Source organism: Diuraphis noxia, unplaced genomic scaffold, assembly GCF_037042655.1.
Source record: "Diuraphis noxia isolate RWA-SAM2 unplaced genomic scaffold, SU_Dnox_SAM2 contig0003, whole genome shotgun sequence".
NCBI lineage: Eukaryota > Metazoa > Arthropoda > Insecta > Hemiptera > Aphididae > Diuraphis > Diuraphis noxia.
In genome coordinates, this window is record NW_028301713.1 from 53,950,695 (window position 1) to 53,972,397 (window position 21,703).

At 28.5% G+C, this 21,703-nt stretch overlaps 2 protein-coding genes across 3 annotated transcripts in view; one reads left to right on the top strand and one right to left on the bottom strand.

Moving 5' to 3' along the window:
• Positions 1-4,065: 4,065 nt before the first annotated feature.
• Positions 4,066-18,625, bottom strand: shd (cytochrome P450 family 24 subfamily A member shade). The gene is made up of 11 exons (XM_089221776.1): positions 18,378-18,625; positions 14,197-14,331; positions 9,899-10,030; positions 7,336-7,534; positions 6,743-6,933; positions 6,478-6,673; positions 6,239-6,395; positions 5,284-5,450; positions 5,126-5,204; positions 4,845-5,042; positions 4,066-4,777 (listed from the first exon to the last, which is right to left on the bottom strand). Exons 2-11 carry the CDS (start codon positions 14,327-14,329, stop codon positions 4,670-4,672), a joined length of 1,560 nt encoding a protein of 519 aa, XP_089077902.1. The 5' UTR covers positions 14,330-14,331; positions 18,378-18,625; the 3' UTR covers positions 4,066-4,669.
• LOC107173062 (FGGY carbohydrate kinase domain-containing protein) overlaps positions 17,682-21,703 on the top strand; it is a 30,965-nt gene continuing 26,943 nt past the window's right edge. Inside the window, exon 1 of one of the 2 annotated variants that reach the window (XM_089221772.1) lies at positions 17,682-17,700. The gene's annotated coding sequence lies outside the window, so the exon portion shown is untranslated. Of the gene's footprint in view, positions 17,701-17,904; positions 18,083-21,703 lie in introns of those variants that run through there. The other variant, XM_089221771.1, reaches the window with a different exon arrangement.

Sequence of the window (21,703 nt, forward strand, 5' to 3'; positions counted from 1 at the left end):
ATAAAGCAATAAATTTCTTACAAGTGAGTTTAGTATGAACGCAGTTAACAAATACAAACTACTGATGTTATTATTGTGGTGAAACTGTACAGTGAAACAGCGTACACGAAATAATATTTATTGACAAAAATTATTTTCAGTAATGGATATGGCCGTGCATCTCAGCGATCGTTATACATATAAATAGGTATATAATTTTAAATGTAATAAATCAATATATATGTATATATTATAAATAATAAAATAAAGGTCCATGCAATGAAATTGAAAATGTAAAAATAATAACCGTTACTAATAAACGTAATAACAAAGAAATATGTTTGATATTATTGGTTGCTATACTGTTTAGTGTTTATAATATTATAGCTAGTATAAGAGTAATACTCTTATGTCTTTCTATCACAAATAAGTATACGCATCAACCAAAAACTGGAAAAGTCGTCATACGCCGTCGTATAACCCATGTTTACGCTTCACTACACCACTATATACAAAATGCTAATATATAAAAGTATAATGATTTTAAAAGATTTGATTTCAAAATTTAGATCTAGACTCTAGAAGTATACCTATACTGTATAAATATATTATAAATATATTCATTACGGTGTTAGCATTTACTGCAGTGTATGTATTATTATATACCTTGTGGATAAAATTGATTTAACCAATATTCAGGATAATTTAAACTGAACCCCTTTTGTTTTAGGCAAACTATGTAAAAAAAGATTTCTATAGCGTAAATGAAAACTATTCAACCTACGTGTTTCAGAAAACGCTCGGCGGCTTGGAATGTTTCCCTCGTATATATGTATACAATGCACCCTTCGTCTGCTATACTGTTGTTGATTTTTTCTCTTTATGATGATTGGGGCGTAAGTGCTTTATGTTAGATGTGGGGTTGTACGAACAGATGCCCTAACTATAGTTGGTGTTTGCATCGAATTTATTATAAAAGGAGAATATAGTACTATAATATAAAATAGGGAATTCGCAGTTTATTGTGTAAAATTATATACATTTTATAACGATGGTTAAACTGCACATAGCACATGCACTTATGACCATAATATTAAAATGTCTACCATAGTATGTATTTTTATAAACACAGGCGCATTCATAATTTTCAGCACACCTCTGCGGTGCTATAAATATTTATATATATATATTTTTTTTTTGTCACACTCTTTCTAATAAATGTCAATTTTCTACAGTAAAATAAATGATATATATATTAATATGTTTTATACTATGATAAAATCAGAAAAACAAATTAAACAAAAAACAATAAAATTAGAACACAGTCTTGAGAAAATCATGATATGTTGCTGTTCAAAATTGCATTATCAGTGCTTAACTCGAAGTAAATGATAAATTGTTCCCACAAAAATAAAATAAAATGTTAGTTACAAAAATGTAACACTATATTACTATAAAAATCACTATTAAGTTATAAAGTTCCTGCACACTACAGTATATTCGTCCTACCTCATGGCCTCTCTTTACTACGAATATTTGGTACCCATGTATATATGTTATTTATTTACTATCAAATACGGGTAAACGGTAAACTCAATATTAGATATAACATGTGTAAATAATACAGTACAGTTATTCAAATCATATTTCAAAAGACGCATCATCCTGACAAGCATGATGGTTAAAAGAACAATAAATTAGTGTTAAATTACTATATGTATATAACATAGTATTACTACCACCAGTGGTCAGTGGTGTACCAAAAGTATTTCGGGTATCGGATCATCACTCTTCGGCCATATAATCCAAAAATATATTATATGTGTGACAGCTCTATTAACTAAAATACCCCCTTTTGAAAGAGGGCTACGCGCCTGACTGCTACAACACTCGCGAAAACGGTTTGATTGAGAATCGTGCGGCGTGGCAGAAGCTGCTGAGAAAACTATACGGTCATTGTCTACTCGCAAATTCGCAATATAATCAAGATTTTAACATGCATATATATGTCATATAGCTGAGGTCATTCTATAAATTTGTGCGACACCAAGAGCGTTATCATTTCGTCGTCGTGTTTGGTCGACAGAGTAAAATATTGTTGTATTTTTTTGTAATAATTACATGACTATAGCAACCTCGTCGTACTTTTTAGATTCTAAGGGTAACTATAATAATTTTTAATTTTTAAATATATTAATAATTTAATTCTGTCTTTCAATGTCGAATGAAACCAGTAATCGCATAACATATACAATATTATACATGTACCTACCGATGTATTTATATGAAGTGTGATGGATACTCTCTCTCTTTTTTTTCCTTTAAAATGTAGGTACGAAATCAAATCAAATATATTTAAAATAATTATCCACTTGTGAGTAACAAAAACAACTTGGATGGTTTAAAAATTTAAAATATGAAAAAAAATTTGATTTATTTTATTTGAAAATAATTGCAACAAATTAATAGATTACACAGACCGCGTGAAAAATGTTTTTATAATGTCTATCTACTGTCTTTTGCAGATTACGCACATAAAAAATCTACAATTTATATTATTATCATACATGTATAAGACGTGTAGTTAAGAGTAAGTTAAATACTTTAATCAATACCTACACAATAAACCTATACTCATTAGATCTTAAATATAATATGTATACAATTGCTAATTAAATAGTCATTAAGTTTTTATCAACAAGTACCTACTTACAAAACAAAAAATGATATTATTAGTAAATCATAGCCAAAGTTCATTTAGCAATACACAGTATATTATTAATATTTAAAATCATTTGATGTTTTTATAAAACGTTACATAGTCTAAAAACTGATCGCCCTATATATATTAATATTGTGCTTAGGTTAGGTTTTTATCAAGCATTTTAGTATGAATAATAGGTACTATATAGGTACACAATTGTAGACTGTAGAAAAAAAAATACAATAGTTAGATATCATTGGATTTAAAATGTATTAAATTTTTAAAAAAGCATAGATATCTATATCAACCTTCACGATATTGGTAGGTATATTATATAGGCGTTTAATAAAATTATATTTCCGTATTGTATCAATGTTATAACCATTTGATATTATAGTCACTATTTGTTGCAAATTTAAGGTCTTTATTTCTATTTAAATAAAAATAGCTCTATTGATCGTATAACATCAATGCCATCTTGAAACTTCTCCTCGAATAAAAATTTAAAAGAAAGGACTTTAAATCCAATTTGTGATGAAAACCCTCAAAAACGATCTATCGTAGCGTTTATTAATTTTTACACTAACACTAACAAATCATCAGTGTGCTTCCGATTACAAGTATAACACTAACCATACTATAGACCAATGAGGATAGCAATATTTGAAGTAGACGTATTGATAAAGCCAATTTTATAACCAAACATATTTATAAAAAGCGACTGTGTTATTTCTCAAGCTTATATCAATTGGACCAGACTGAGATGACGCGGAAAACACATACCCAAATTCTAAAATAGGCCTTATTGGCAATCAATAATGGAGTGCAATAAGACACATTTATGCCTGATGTAAATTCAGCACAATTCTTTAAAAAAAATCTAATTAGGTATTCTTATTAATAAGGGTTTAGTATAAATGTATATAATATACGTTTTTGATTTGTTATATGATATTACGTATATATATCCCAGTGAATAGCTTTTCTTACATTCGTTTTCTTTATCATCACGAAGTACTTGCGTCCTGCACTACATAGGTGCAACTATTTGTTTTGTTTTACTTTGTATATAATAACAAATAACGATACTTCGGTCTGCTACATCGCTACGTGATATAAGTGTAATTAAATGGACTCGTATTATATGATTATATATTATAAAAATATATAAAATATTCATTATATTGTGTTTTTCATAAATAAACGTTATTATTATTATTTTAAGAATAATTAAGAAATGTGATGTTTGTGCGATGATTCAATTATATTTTACAACTATGATTAATGGATAACATTTGATTCAGGAAAATATAGTACCTACATAATTCTTTATTACAATAACTATTATTGTTTTATAATTAAATTTAAAATAACAAAAACAATTATTTGGCAAACTAACATAAAATATGATTTTTTATTATAATAATTATAGTAATATATTTTTCCTGTTATGACAATTTAATAATAAAACTGAGTATTAAATATTGTTGATGTAGGTATATTATAAATAATAACAATATAAATAACACATATTTGAAACTGTGCAATGAAACATATGAGTACATGAGTACATTATGAATGGGCTTTGAATAATAATAAAAAGATAAAACTAACAAGAGATTATTTTTAAAAAAAATATTACTTACCCACATTTGGAGGATAAAATTAAAACGAATAAACGTTAATATGTATATGCATTTTTTTTAATAATAATTATAAAAAACACACAAACGCGCGGCCACTCATACAAAAATGTATAGTTTATGCTATAATATATATAATTATACACATGATTATATATGTATATTGTATAGTGGATTCACTAAATCATAATTTAAAACAAAAATATAGGTAAAATGTGATATGTTTAACTTTGTCACAGTAGGTACGATAAAGTAAAAATTTGAACATCATAATATAAATTATTATTAAATATATGTACCTATAGGTCCAGTATTAAATTATAATCATTTAAATTTAATAACATCAATAAATTCTATCTCGTAAAATAAAATTTGCGTCAATGGGTGTCAAAAGAAATTCAAATTCAGTTTTCAGTTGTCCTTCAAAGTCGATATGAAATTGCTTGACCATCTTAAAACAAAGTAATAAATAATTAATTGTTGATTTTCACACTTTGTAAATGCTATATGTTGCTTACTTTTGCCAAGACAATTTGTAGTTCTAGTTCTATGAATCGCTTCCCCGGACACATTCGTTTGCCACAACCGAACGGTGCGACCAAAAACGGTGATTTTTTCGTCAACTCGTCCAGCCACCTTTCCGGTCTGTACAAGGTTGCGTCTTTAAAATTGTTTTCGTCCAAGCACGCCAACCCAGTGTGCAGCAACACGACAGTCTAAAGTAAATATATTATTCGTATACTCGTAAAATAATGATTATTAAGGTACGAGTAAAAAAATGATGTCACCAAACTATTACCCCTGATGGCAATCGGTAGTTGTCGTATTCTATTTCCGATTCCAGCACTCTTGCAATGCACGGAGCAGTGGGTTTAAGCCTGGAGAACGTGATACATATCAATAAGCTAATCAATAAAAAAATAATTGTATATTTTATCATAACTTAAATGCCATTACCTGTGAGCTTCAGTTATACATGCTTGCAAATATGTGGCCTTGTGTAAATGTTCAGTGGTAATAGATGTACCCGCCGGAGCCAGTCCCGACACCTCGTTATACAACCTTTCTTGTACTTCCGGATGTTTGGCGACCAAGTACAATAAAAACACTAGGGTGTTTCCCAACTAAAAAACGTGCGTACAATATGTATAATATTTAAATATTTATATAAAAAGTAAAATCAATTTTATCCAAGCCCCGATACTCCCACCCCCACCTATTTGCGACAAAGGAATACTATAAATATGCATAAACATATAAGTAACGGTGTCTCATATGATAAAAAAAATCTTTAGTTAGAGTTGAAATTGTGTGTGGCAGGTAATGGGAATAAATGACTATAAACTAAGAGACTGCAATCATGTATTATGGAAATTATTGACTCCCGAAAATGACGTCTCAAACTGAGGTGTTTAAAAACAAAATTATTGCAAATCAATAAATATAAAATGAATATCGATACTTCGAATAGATAACTAATATGTATTGATTGACTATAAATTATAATCAATAAATTATGTGAAAACGCATTAAAATAATAATAACAACAACAGAAACATACAAAGTTTTATGGTATCGCATACATTCGAACCTATTTAGATATTTTTTTCTATCTTCTTATTTCTGGTGTATTTATACGCACCCGTTACAGTTTGAGATACACGTATAACACTATAAATTATAATGCAAATTGTTTTTGTTTCGCTGATTGTTAGAATTCTAGTACTAAGTACATAAATCATTAATTATTGTTATTTATACCTATATGCACTCAGTTACTGCAGTACACGAAATTAACTATTTTTATAATAATAATTATTATCATTATCATCATCGATTATTATAACATAGCGTTAACATAAAACAGACGGTTGTAAATAATTATAGTAGGCCGTATGAGATGTTAAATTACTGTTTTTATTCCAGCAGCGATGTAATCGATAATCGCTGCTTTCTTGTCTCTGTTGTCCAACTCTTGGGCCTGTAGTATAGACACGAACACGCTGCGTACATCCGTACAAGACTGTTGTTCGTCAATCAACGCCGAATCTACGATTTCGGACACGATTCTATAAAAATTCGAACAATTCACAACGTGTTTGTTTGGATCGTACAATGTGTACGTTTGACTTTTCTAAAAGTTGTACTTGCTCGTATAAGGCATCTTCGCTGGCTACGAATTCCTTGTACGCCTTGGTCGGTATCAATTTCCAAAGCGGAAATCCGTAGAACGCTTCCTGCGACGCGCGGAACTGACTGGTCACGGAGTCTGCCAGCCGCGTAGCCGTTTCGTTAACTTCTCCGTCCAAAAATCCAAACCTCCTGCCCAAAATCAACGTACACGTGCCTACGATGGACAATATATAAGTCGTGGAAATCACATTTATTAAATAACCACTGCCACTATCACACATACTTTCCAATCCCATCCTGTTACAATACGCCTCGAATCCTGTGACCACGTTATTGCCGTCTCTCGCTTGGGAAATCAGGTCATTAAAATCGTCTGCTAGCTGGTTAACTTCTGGCGAGAAACGTCGTATTGTCCTGGGACTAGTGAGTTCCGGTGTCAATTTATTTCGTAACATCGCCCAGACTTCACCTTGTCTGCAACACGTGTAAGTACAGTGTACATACTTGTGATTAGTATATAATAATGTATAGTTGCGCTGGTAGTTACAGACTACAGATTATAATATTATATTTTAAATAAAATAAACAAGTAACTAAAATAATAAACAGCTCTGATGAACTTACATTTTTCGAAACGAGAATAAGTAATCGTGATTTAATTCATATTAATGTACTAAAATATTTATTAGTCCATATCAGTCATATAGTCGAATTTTCAATACGATTTTCAAATACAACTCATTTTCAAGAACTTTTTACAATCCTATTATGCGTAAATTTTAACTTCAAATCTGCGTTCTCGTGGAATTAAAATTAAGTACTTTGAATTCGAATATTGAATTCAATATTCGTAATATTTTATACACAAGTACGTACTCGTTAACAAGCCCTGTATTTGTGTAGCGATCTGGTCGGGACTTTCTGTAGTTTGCTGTTACTTCATTTGGTGGTCGGATAGGGTACTTTCCGTTTTGTCTAAGTACTTTTTCAATAAAATCTCTGTTTTTGACACTTATAACTGGTATGTTCCACAATGCTTCTTCGCAAATAATATCGCCATATCGAATAAACATGTCTGTGAAATTATTAAAAAACTTATTACTGATATAATCCAATTATAATGCAAATTAATGATGTATCACAATATTTATGAGCGTAAATATCAGGAGGTACTAGAAATATAGATTAACGAGTACTAACATAGTTAATAATACTTACCTATACGAGGAGGTTAAGTTGGGAAATATTTGCGAGTTTCGAGAGTTGTTTTTTTTTTAGGTTAAAACATCACAACCCCCCTCCTCCTTCCAAGTTACGCCTGTGTCTCTATTTACACACCAAATGTTAAGTAACTTTAGGTTTTTAATTAATGAATAATAATAAATCAAAACGATAGTTGAATTTCTATGTCTTGGGCCAAGGACTCTTGGCCTAAGAAGTAGGCTTTTACAGTACTTAATGTTTATTGAGTTTATTAAATATTCTTTGAAAATAATATATTAAATATGTTGGCGTATAAAATGGTTTTCTTGATATTAAAATTGTAAATCTTAATAACTAAAATACAAATTAAACTAAAGTTTGTTATGCATTTATTTTTGTATTGTTTTACAACTTAATACATAAGAATGTTTTTAACTTTTCTGCCCTATTCATAGTATAGAAAAACAAATTCTAAATGAGACTGATTTACCAAAATAATAGCCATTTAGTATTAGTAAATATTAGAAAAAAGTATTGAGAGCTCAACTATAGTATATAATCAATATAGCTTAACTATTAAAATAATATAACACAAAACAATTAGTCAAACATACATCTTACTTTAATAAAAGCTAAACAAAAAAATTATAGTCACATGAATTAAATTATTCTTGTTAATTAAGTTGGAAAAATGTGTATAACTGTTACTAATTTAAGCTTAAGAGGATGTCAGCGCACAATTTGTTTTCTCTCTCTGGCCCACATGCAACATAGACAAAACGCATTTACGCACCAGAATCACTGTTTTTCATATTTTTAGGTAATCTTATAGTAAAATCACCAATTACAAAAATCTAAAAAGCGGGTAAGTCGTGGATGTCACTCTTCTGTGCAGTAGGTTACAAGTGAGTTACTGTAATGGATGGAATTAAATTTGAATCCATTGATATTATATCATTGTATACGAAAAACGATTCTGAACAAGGACGGCTTATCTGTCTAGGATATAATATTATAGATTATTAAAAATTTTCAAATCTTAGCTTTAAAAAGTCGCTCAAATGTTTTGAAAATTTTGCCATATCTAGGTAAGACTAATATAAGTAAACAACCCAAATTTCAAGATTTTACGAATGTTTTTAACTGAATTACAACAAAAAAACTCCCAAAATTAAAATGTCAATAAATAGCTTAAAAATGGATAACATTTTCCGAACATTAAACCGTAAGGTTAGAAACCGTAAGGAACAAGATCCGAAATACAAGAATAAATATCTCTTGTCATTTTTCATTTGAAGCAATATTTCTGGTATAAAACGTCATTCGTAAGTATTTAATATTATAAAATTGTGAAATCGTACGTTTTTTTCTCCTTCAACCGCTTTTATTTCGAGTACCGTTTCAAAAATCGAAAAATGACCTTTCTAAAGTCCCAGCTCAAGAATATTACCTTTCAGAAAAAATGTAACACTTTATACTTTTGAGCAAGTTTAGAGGGAAAGAAAAAGTTAACAGAATAAAAAAGGAATGACATATCGATATTATATTATATTGTTATTTGATTTTGTATTCATCTTTCGAAGTAAACAAAAACATGTTGTACATTTAAATGATGTTTATATTCATTTTACACAATTTTTTGACAATTCAATATGCATTCCCTCAAAAATATTATTCTCTATCTTTTTTGTAACGTGTGGTTTTACCCTAAGATTACCAAAAAAAATAGTAATACGATTCTGCGGAAATGCGTTTTTTCTATGTTGTGCGTGAGCCAGAGAAAAAAATCCAATAGTGTGCTGACATCTTCTTAACTCCTTTTGATTATCCTGTGAAGTTGTATTAATTTAACTATAGAATCATTTCGTTTGATTACACAAATATTTAATCGAGAATATATTGTTGTATAGATAATATAGAATATAATAACTTGGAAATAGATGCTAAAACGATGTTGTATTGTACACCAATCGAAATTAAACTTGCTGCTTAATATTATACAGGTAAAAATTTTAAATTTAATTTCATCATCATGAATATTATAAATGTTAAATTTGTGTGGCTTTACTCAATGTACATATTTTACTAATTATTATATGCAGGTAATATTGTTTTCCCTTCAATAACGTGCGGAATGATGCGTAACTGTCCGTGATGGGTCCCAAATTAAATTCAAGATAGGTAATAATATGATAATATTATTTTGTCTATAGTATACTTTATTGTTATTGTATACCTTTGTATGCCAAGTGAACGGCATTCAGTTTATACAAACCGAATTTCCAATAGATCCATCTTGTTCCAAGTACAGGCAACGACCTTGGTCCTGGGATATCCGCAATAGTTTTGTATATTTTTCGTTGAGCATCTGAAACAACCATTATTTATATCAATGACTCGAACAGTAAACATTGGCCTTGAACAAAATTATCTTGCTCAATCCAAAAACCAAAAGTCTATTATATTAAATTTAAACTGGATATATTGCAATAATGCAATAACCTATACGTCTGATTTTAAAACACTATTATCGCATCTCAAATTAAATTTAACACTTATAAGTTATAACCATATTAACTATAAGTCTGTATAAGTCTCATTAGTTTTGCAGTTTTGCTATAAACTGCAATACCTAATCATACTTAATTCTGTATATAGAATAAAGAGGAAGCCGAGGCTAGTTGTCACAACATTATTATCTCTGAAACTTGACGGTGATTTTGTACTATGGGCTGATGATGATAGTTGTACAATGAATTTTAATTTTTAAGACAAAAAAAAAGCAATTTTTAAGTCTGAGAGTAATTTTTTAACGTGAATACATATTTTAATATTTGCAGCCATTTATATACCTAGGTACTATAGCTAAAATTAATGCTGTAATTATTAACCTGAAAAATAATTAGAGTATACTTAACGTGTTTTTTTCGTTTGTATTGAAAAGTAATATAATTTATAAACTTGATTTGCCATCAAATAGGGGATTGAGATTTGCTGTCACAAAGTATAAGTTTTGTTACCACATCATGTGCTTATAACGTTACAACTTATATAGTTCATACTAAATATATGTCTAAATTTATAACATTAAATTAACTTGTTTTTTATTTATGGATTTAATTTTTTTGTATCGAACTGTTATTTGACACTAAGTTAACACTGACAACTAAGAGTTTAATTTCAATGTGGTTTATCATTTGATTCACCTGGGACAGCAAACCTCATGATCGCGATGATATAATAACCACGACCCAGAAGCGTGGTAGATGAGTGTCACAATTTTTTTTTTTTTTTATAAAATTTAAAACTTAATATCAATGTTTGGTTATTTAGTATATTCCAAGGATCATGATATGTTGAATAATGTAACAAACAACACTAGAATAAAATAACATGTATCTTTAAAAAAATAAATAAATACCTAGTTAAAACTGTGGCAACTAGTCCTGGTTCTCCTACATATCTAATATTTGTTGAAGTTCAGAATGGTTAGTATAAGAACAATAGTTACAACAAAAATACAATATGCTTGCGCTAAAGAAATATTAGAACTACACAATATACTGTTTGTATTACAGAAGTAAAAAAATTTGATGTTCGCTTCGCTCGCATATAAAACAAAATTATATTAATATATAATAGTATTATATTATACGTCATAATGTACACGTATTTTATGACCGTAGTTTTAATCTTTTGACAATCATAGATAAATATTTATTATCAATGATTTAATCATAATTTCCAATAAATTCAGGAAACAAAATGTCAAATGGTACCTATGTTACAAGTTCGTAGACATAATATAAAATTAATTATTGAAAATTCAAATCATAATATTTTTTATGAACTGCACAACATTTAAATAAGAACTGCACATTTTATGCACAACTGCACATTAGCGCAAGCTCTGACAATATTTAAGACTTTTACTAAAGTTTTAATAATTTGGCTATAAAAATATATTCCTTTATACAGTAATAATATGACAATTTATAAATACGAGATTTAATAAATTAGTGACAAAATCATGAAACATTTTGTAGTATTATTAACTATAATCTCATACATATAATCATCGTGTATAGGTACTTATGTTCCACGTTAGTTTTGTAGACATAGACAATTAAATCATAACAACCAAAAATTATTTTCTAATAGTGATGTTTGTTTGATTATTAAATTATATTATTAACATTTTTATAGAATTGGATATTAATTTAAAGCTATACTATATATTATTTGATGAAATGTAATATTAATACCACAGTTTGACAACATTTTTAATTCAATTTATAAGAAGTTTTTGATGGATATTAGTTTTATCTAGTGAATTAATATTATTTTAATAATAATATAAAAATATAATGGTTTATAAGCTATTCTTAAATATAAATGTAGATTCTGTGCTCGTCCCCTTCGCTCTGCCGTAGAATACCTGCAGGATTAAAGAACCATTGCAAACCGTGTATGCCTATACCTTATGACTAGCATGTTCACCCTCATTTTATTTATTCCTCTTAAATAATTAAGTTATTTCAATTCTTGAATTCTTTTATGCTACTTAAGGAATTTCCAGTAACTTCTGTTTTTCCTTTGAGATCCCCCATCCTTTTTACTGTAAATTATTTAATGGATATTATTTTTGAAAATGTTTATGTACTTATATCAAAATTTGAATGAGAAGTTTCTTAGTTATTAAAATGTTTGTACTAAGGATAATAGTTGTTAAAAATGGTTTAAGAAAAAATATAATATAGACGTAATATTAGAACTAGTATTTATTATACAGAGTCATTTTTACAAATTATTAATATTGATACATTAATGTTAATGACTAATATTTTATTTTTATGGGGGTGAATTTGTTATGATATAAAGTTGTGCTGTTGTAGTATATTTGGCAGCACAAAAGTGTCAAAAGCTTTATTGGCGGAAAAAAGGCCAACAAATTCTGGGAATAATCCAACAATGTCCAACAAATTTGTTGGATGTGTTTCATATATGTTTGTCATAGTTGTGCTGCTAACCTTAGAAGGGTATATATTTAAGATATTGAATAAACTTGGAAAGAAATATTTTCAGGTTATTTGTTTGGCAACTTTGTTATAAAATATAAATCATTACAAAAGTAGAGATGAAAAAAATGTTTAATTGAACAATAATTAATATAAACGTTAATTTTTAGGAATCATAATAATTATCCTTTAAGAGGACGCTATACACACAACATGCATGTGTTGTCTTTTTCATACAAACATACAACATAGGTAGCAAAAACTTATTTTTATGGGACAACTTTGCTCCTTCTGTATTTATTGCAGAATTACCAACATTTCAATATTGTCGAAGTATTTTTATTTTTTTGATAGTACCAACCAATAATTTAAAATTATTAATTTGAAAAAAAATCTTATTTTCTTAAACTGATTACTTAAACTGTATTTATATTATCCAAATAATAGAAATGCTACGGCACACATAATTTACACCCCTGTGCGTTATGGAGTTTTAGTAATCCTGCAATAAATCTAGAGGGAGTAAAGTTGTCCCGCACAAAAAAAGTTTTTAGTATGTTGGATGTTTCTAATAACGGAGACAAGACATGCGGGTGTAGCATCCTCTCAAAAATTAATTATTCCTTCTTTAAGTGACATGATAAATAATTTAACTTTAATAAATACTAAATCTCGTAAAACAGATTTAATTAGATCAAAATGATGAACCGGTTTTGTACTTAAAGATCAATAATTTTTTAATGAAGTTGATTGTTTTTATTTAGAACTAACCTTATTTAAATATTATGCTGTAATTGAATACCATTATAATGATTTCAAAAAATAAAAAATTCTACTTTATATTGTAATAATTTTAGTAATAAATTATGTTTTACCAAACATTAAAATGACTTATGACTTATTATTATGACTTCAGAAAAACAGTTTAAATTATTTCACGGTTTTGGACATGACTTAGGTACATTAATGTTTATAAACAATGTTATTGGAATCGGCTACAATATTGGAATGTTTTCAATGTCAAGAACCATCGAAAAAATGTTCGTGAACAAACAATAAACAAGGAAATCTTTTTTGATAGTATCTATTAAGTTCTAAAAAAACATATTTTTAACCGTTTATTATTTGTTGACAACAATGTAAGAAAATATTAAAAACTTACATAAGCCGTAAAACTTTAGTTACAAATTACAAAATAATGTTATTACAATTTACAAATCCATACAAGCCAATCTCAGATTAAAACGTAAATTACAATATTTTTAAATAATTAAATTATCAAAAAATATACTTATTTTTTATGTGAACATTTATAATTAAGACTTAACCAGTTGCGTCTACGCGCAGCATAACAGTAGGTAGATTCTATTTTACAGCGTACACTTATATGGTTATATTTATAATTTTAGTTTACTTGGGTTTGTAAGGTAAGTCTTAATATTTAAAAATAAATATGAATTACGAACAGATGGTTCTCATGAGAAATTCGATTATATTTGAAACTGATTAGACTTACCGGACGAATATCCGAAGATCGAATAAGTGCCGATGATGTATTTCGACACGAGTTTTACAAGGGCCGTGATGAATGCGATCACTGTGAAAAAGGCACCTTCGATTTTGTTCCAATATTTTTCCTGTAGCACCATACCTATAAAAAAAATAACACTAATTTAAGCGGGTTTAGTGCGACACGTGAATTCTTATAATACTGTATGTACCAACTGTGAGTTCAATAATACGTTAACAATTGCGAATAAGATTGAAACCTGCATAAAAAAAAGAATCAAGAACATTCGTCAGGTACGCAATTATAAAGATCAGTCAGTACGAAATAATGATAAGAACGAGAATATAATTTACATACCTAATTCGCTTCGTTTATATAAATCTATAATAATAATAATAATTATAATAATGATATTATTTGGATATGTACACACATATATATATATATATATATAATATAGATATACTATTATTATTTATTATTAATATGTTTATGTGTTTTAATTAATGCATTAAACGAATATATTTTTATCAAACGTGTTATGATAATATTATACGTTATTCTAGTAATGTACTAATGTATAAAATAAGAACCTATTTTAAACAAAACTAAAACCCCATTTTTATAAATCAATTTAGTACTAAATAAATCTAAAATGATTTTCCGTTAAATATTTTTTCTGTCAGAGTAAAATTATTATTATTATTTTATTATTTTAATCAATTACAGTATGTATTTTAATATAGATGATGGCTACCTACATTATATAGTAACTACACAACGCATTGATGCACGGAAAAAATATGTTCACGCATTCTTGTTGGTTAGTAGCTACACACAACAATATATTATTACTTCACGAAGACATTAAATTTGAAACAAATACCACATTTATATGAATGTTGTCATAACTATACCTATGCTACTTAACATTTTTTATTATAAATTAACGAGACGAGTGGCGTATTACTCCAGCTATTTAATAATAACATTTGAATTAGTGTGTTTATCAGGGTTTTAACTTTTAATACAAGTCTCTCGTTTTTATATCCACATCATTAAACTGTCTTAACGCATTAGAACAATGCAGTTTTCTGTGGGTTGCCGGATGAGTGTCATGTATAGCTGAATATCTTCATCTTGTGTAGGTAATGTGATACCATCCAACATTTTGTTACCTAAGTGTTATAAATACGTAACACAAAATGACATGGTATAGAGTGAATCCGGCTTCAGAGTTTTCATGTAATTTATTGAAATATGGTAGGTATCTAAGAAGTGTTTATAAAAATACGTATCGAAAAATTCCACTTGAATTGTATCAATTCAATTTAAATTCCATCAGTACAAGTGATGCTATAATATCAGTTATGTTATCATACTTAATATAACATACTATATATTCATATATCATACTGTATATACTTATGTTAATTAATTAATTATTACTTGAGCCTACCATGCGTTAATTCAATAAAAAATATAAATAAAAACAATCTGGTTACTAGAATAGGTGTACTTAGTATGTTTACTAAGTATGTTTTCCCAATGAAATGAGACTAACGGAATCAACGAAATGCAAAATATATACTGCTACAAAATGTGGAACTAGTCGATAAAATATGTACCAAGGTGCTTAGGGGTAAATAAAATAAACAAAATAGTGTTTATTTTAATATTATACTAAGATTTATATAAATCAGTTAAATTGATTAATGGTTAAAACACTTAAAACTGAACATAATATTTTATTATTATATTATACTATATTATTATAAATATTGAACTCATTATTGTTATATTTAACTGTAAATAGCGGACCTATTTTCTCTGAAATATTTTCTATATAATAATGTTATACATTTAGGTATAATTTTAAAGTTAATATTTTAAATATTTTATAAAAATGTCAGTTTTTACATAACAATTATAATATTATATGCTAGTGGCTAGTCTAATATTATATATGAAATATATCGTGTCAGCTATACCTGCCTAGTACCTACATATATTATAATTTTATGGGCTTCTAAATATGTCAGTTATTTATATATATATATATAAAGTTAATGGAATGCATTGGTAACAAACTTATGGTTCTGGCATTTTAGTACTATACGAGTATAACCATAATTTTCAACATTGTTAAATTTCTTTTCTCTCTTGTTCAAATTTAAGTTTTTTCATCATGCTTTGGTGCGAGAGAAAACCTAATGTTTCCCTCTCACTACCTCCCTCCATTATGTTAGCCTAGAAGTGATAGCCAAATTACTAAATCCATATGTATTGTATCATACAAGATGTAAGATGATATAAATAATCCTTTCATGCTTATAAAAATAATGATATGTTTAGACAATGCGAGCGGGGGGATTTTAATATTTCGTGAAATTATATCGAAAAACACTGTCACTAGTTTAAAAATAAATTACTTAATTCTCCTCATGTATTTATTCCAAAATGACTTGTATTTTAGGGGAACTATGTAAGAAATCGATTTTCACCTTCCCCCTTTAAAGCCTTGTCCTATTGAAATTATACATGGTCAGAAATTAATAATGCAGTCATTTTTAGATAAATTTATATATTTTATTAATTTCTGTAATAATAGCGTACTTCTGCACCCGTCTACTTGTATCACTATATTTTTTTTTCTAAGCTTTTATGCCATACCTAACTTCATTCAATATTTTGAAGCGTTCTAAGATATGAGACAAAATCTCTTATGATGATGTGGTTTGGGTAGTTTGGCTTTGTTAAATAATTGTATAGAAATATAAATCACAATTGGAGACGTATTTTAAAGGTTCACTGAAGTGAAAAATGCATGCTGGTCTAATTTTGTAGATAAAAATTATTTTTAAAATAAACAGTTAATAAAAATATTGTTTTTCTCGTATGTGAGAACACGCAAATATGTATATATTTAAAAAAAAACCTTAGGAATAGTTCCTGCTGAAAAACGTATCTCCTCCCATGCGATAATGGTACATCATCAGCTTTAAAATTAATCGACTGAAGCCGTCGTGCTCGTCATCGCGCCGTAGAACTATGACAAGACTATACGGTAACAAAATGCGACGACCACGATGGTGCGGTAGCTGTCTGCCGTCGCCCGTCACAACCATCAGAATTAAAACAAATTTACTATAGCCAGTCGTTAAGCGTCAATTAAACGGGTTGTACGTGAGATTATGTGACATAACGCGTAATCGTTCGTAGACATAACAATATTATTAACATCGTTCGTTATCACGCCTTAGAGCTGCCGTTGTCGTGCGTGCGCGAGCTTAAATACAAAATATTTGGTGATTATACACGTGCGTTTTTTTTTTTTTTTGATCCCCTCCCTCCGTTTGTAGGTACCTATTTATGAATTTTTTTATGCTATTGTATTGGTCGTATACTTACAGAGGTCCAGAGGTGTACCTTTATACCACTGCCCACCGGCGTGGTGGTGTATATAATAAGTACAGCACAGAAACGGATTGAACGGCTCGTACAAGATAAGTGCGTATAAGACCTTGAAACCCTAATAATTATTATTGCTGTCCGACGTATACATAATAAAAATAATATCATAACGTACGTCGTGAACGACTTGTGATCTGGGCGCTGGCCGGACGTAATACAAATCGTACCTAATTATAATAATAAATTAAATGCCCAGACGGGCGGCTGATAATCGACGACGCGGCTTGCCAATCTCGTGCAGCGCAGACGTCATCGAAGACGTCTTTCCGTATACTTTTGTTACGTATTGTTATGCCTACCTATTATTGTAGTGTTGTATATATATTTTTCGGTTACGTAGTGAAATGTATTCGCACGACGTATGCACGTGTAGCTAGAATGTCCTAAATGCGCGGACTATTTACACTGGGCGATGCTAGTAAGTACCTATACGTTTAAAAGTCAAGTTTTCAGCAAAAAAATAGACATATTTCGAAATGATTTTTTTCGATGAAAAAAAAAAATCTTAACGTATACGATAATAATAAATATCGTCCCGAAGAGAAAGAAAACAGAAGCACAATGACGAGACGTTATGTTCGTTCGCTGTAAATTATAATAATACATAGTAAACCGCGGACACCTGTTGTACATGATTATACTGGCTATATGTTGTATTTATAGGTACTTATAATAGTATATAAATTATAAAAATAGTATATTATTATACTCACCCGTGAAGCGTCTACGCGCAGGTTCCTTTTTTCACGCTCGTTATGCGTTCAACGCATAAACAATCGTTGGCTACAGTTTGTATTCTTTGAGACCGCACGGAAATCCATTGGATATGTGAACATATGGGTAGGTATAGTTAGGTAGGCATAGGCACCATTCTTCGCGAGTGCCGTCGTCGGTAGTACGTAAACTGCACGGAGAACAAGACGAACTGTACAAGACGACTCTGTAGGCGCACCGTTGTTATATATCGTATTTATCCCAAGATACAAGTTGAACAGACATTTGTACACTAGCGCATTCTTCTTTATTTTTTTTTCTTCCACCAGCATAACGACTTCCTTTAACTTCGCGCCAAGGTCGTGTGGCCCACCACCGGTACACAATATCTATTCCGTGCATTGCCGCACACGCCGGACACACTTACAAGTTACCACCCCGCTAAATCGTTTCTTTTCGGGAAGAGTTTGGTGTGCAGAAATCGGCAGTGTTTATTACTATATTTTACACGCAAATAGTATCTTGTAATTTGCAATGTCTATATTATTATAATGGATAATTATTAATGTAATGGTTACTAATTATTATTATATTAGTTGATGACAATTCCAAAATTTCAAAGTTACTGACATATGGTTTATTTATTTTTTTACACATGTAATATTATAGATAACTAGAAATGCGAAAATCAAAACATATTTTTATAAAATTATACATAAATCTTATAAGTAATTTCAATAACAAAACATAATATATAATAGCACTAAGGAACTATTGAATCAACCACCTATATATAGGTATGTGGACAACACAACATATAGAACGCGATGAATACTGCCGAGATCAGACTCCGCAAATTCTAACATTTTACGTTTCGTAATATTTATCCATTTGTACATTTATGTACTTAATTCCTGAAATATATGTGTTATAATAATTGTTGTCAGAAATAAAGATGTTCCTTTTTTTTGCATATAGAATAAGAATTAAAAGGTTAAGAAATGAATATTATTATAATCATTAAATGAATTATATTACTGCAGCGTATGATATAGAAAGGAGATTGATTCTTTTCTTAATACTGCAACATTTTTAACCTTTGACATATTTAAAATTTAAATTATATAGACTTTCTGATTTTTTGGGGGATCAGAAAGGGGTAAACTATATTTTAGTTATATATTTTATTACTGATTAATAATGAATATAATATAAGATATCTGCCATATGTCTAACAGTTCAAAGGTACCGAGATATTTTTTTTATACATCAGTTATAATAATTATTATGAATAACAGTACGTTGTTATATAATATAATAATTAGGGTTTGGAACTTATTGCACTCAAGTTATAGGAAATATTCATGCAAATATGCACTTAAAATAACCGAAATACGCGTGAAAATATGCAACTCGATATTTTTTTAATAGCCATTAAAATCTTTATTTATTTAAATTAGAACAATATTTTTTTTAATTATAATTTTTTTTTTTTACAACAATAAACATTATATTATTATTTATTAGTTAATTGATAAAAATTTATTTATTTATTTACTATTACTGTGTATATGTCCGATAGGTAATTGACCGACGCATGAAAGTAAATTAATAATGTTAACCTTTAAAACAAATTTACCTAACATGAAATGAAAACTGTACAAATATTCTATAAATAACAATTAAATTGCGAAAATTTGTCAAATATGCGAACACAATTTTTGTATTTCAATCCGTTACGTCTTAAAACAAATTTATATCTTACTTAGATTATTCTGCAGTCATTATTAAAGAATATTCAAATTCAACAAGTCCCGAACCCTAATTATAATTGATATATATATTATATTGTATATTTAGATACTTCGAGTCTTGATTATTTCTTTTTTAAGTACCTAGTCATTGTTTATTATTCATTTTCCAGTGTCTCTGAAATTAATTAACTATTTTCACATTAATAAAACATGAGATTGGAACAGCTGATAATCAATCTGACGAATATCCTTTGTAATAATCGAACACCGTATATGTGCATCGTGCTTATAGCTTATGATAATACTTACTGGTTATTGCCTTTTTGTGTTATAAGAAGAAGAAAAAGACGTAGCAATCGGTCCGTATATTTTTATATTATAATATTATCCTTGTGTGTTAGCACACGAATATATTATTATTATTATTAGTACGAAATAATCTTGTCGACACATCACAATAAAATGTCAGCAGCTACCTTAGAATTTTCGACGATTATCATTTTATTGAATAGGAAAAAAGACCAGACGTCGTTGGATTCAACCCTTTCAACATGTGTAGGGGTTGTTAGTTCATTAATCAAACGCGTCTGTTGTCTAGGTGACTTGGAGATGACGTGTGTGTGCTGTGCGAGTGTGTGGGTACGTGTGTGTACATATATACAGTATATTGTATATATGTAAATTATATAAATGATGTAACAAATATCTTACAAGTAACCATACGATATAACAGTCAACGGCAATTATTAATTTAGGGCTAAGATTTATACACAACATATTTATGTATACATATTACATAAGCTACATAGAAAATATCTATACGTTTCGTTTTGATGAAATATGAAACACAAATGTAATGAAATAGGTAAATAGCAAGTAAATTTGACTGATATAATTTTCAAACTATATCATTAAGACTATTTATTTAAAGAGATTCGTAATAATTATACTCGTAATTTAAAAACAGATTAATATATTTATACCAATACTATAAAACATTTAAAAATGCATACCTATTTAATGATTTTAAATTATTTTGGTTATACAATAATAAGTATTTATTACTATTTTTAACCGTTGTCAATTTTAAAAGCATTAAAAATTATTTATATCTTCAACTTTAAGCGTAATTTATTGTAGAAAATTGAATATAGATAATAAATAACCACTTTCATAGCATGGCCCCTCACATCAAATTTTGGGCCGGTGTTCTACATATTTTTGCTGGCCCAAAAAAATATTACCTATTTAATTTAAAATAAGAATTTCTATCAAAATGTCTAACATTTAAAAGATTAAAAGTTCATTTCAACAGGTCGCTGAAATAGTCGACTTCGTGTACTCCAAGCCCCAAGATCAACAGATCACCTTGACGAGCCTTGTCTCTCTCTCTCTCTCTATGTATATATATAATTTACTATGATACATTATATATGTAAATTTAACAATAATAAGCACACATTACATTCTATGGATATAAAAATATATATCATTATTTTGTTTTTGTTTATTTCTTAAAGTACTTTAAATAAAACATCCTAAAATATTAATTTCAAAAAAAAAATCTTAAT

Coding starts and splice junctions, on each gene's coding strand:
- shd (XM_089221776.1), bottom strand. CDS start 14,329: ATGGTGCTACAGGAAAAATATTGGAACAAAATCGAAGGTGCCTTTTTC. Junction 6,674..6,742: donor TAACAGGATGGGATTGGAAA/GTATGTGTGATA, acceptor TGTCCATCGTAG/GCACGTGTACGTTGATTTTG. Junction 5,451..6,238: donor TCGCTGCTGGAATAAAAACA/GTAATTTAACAT, acceptor CACGTTTTTTAG/TTGGGAAACACCCTAGTGTT.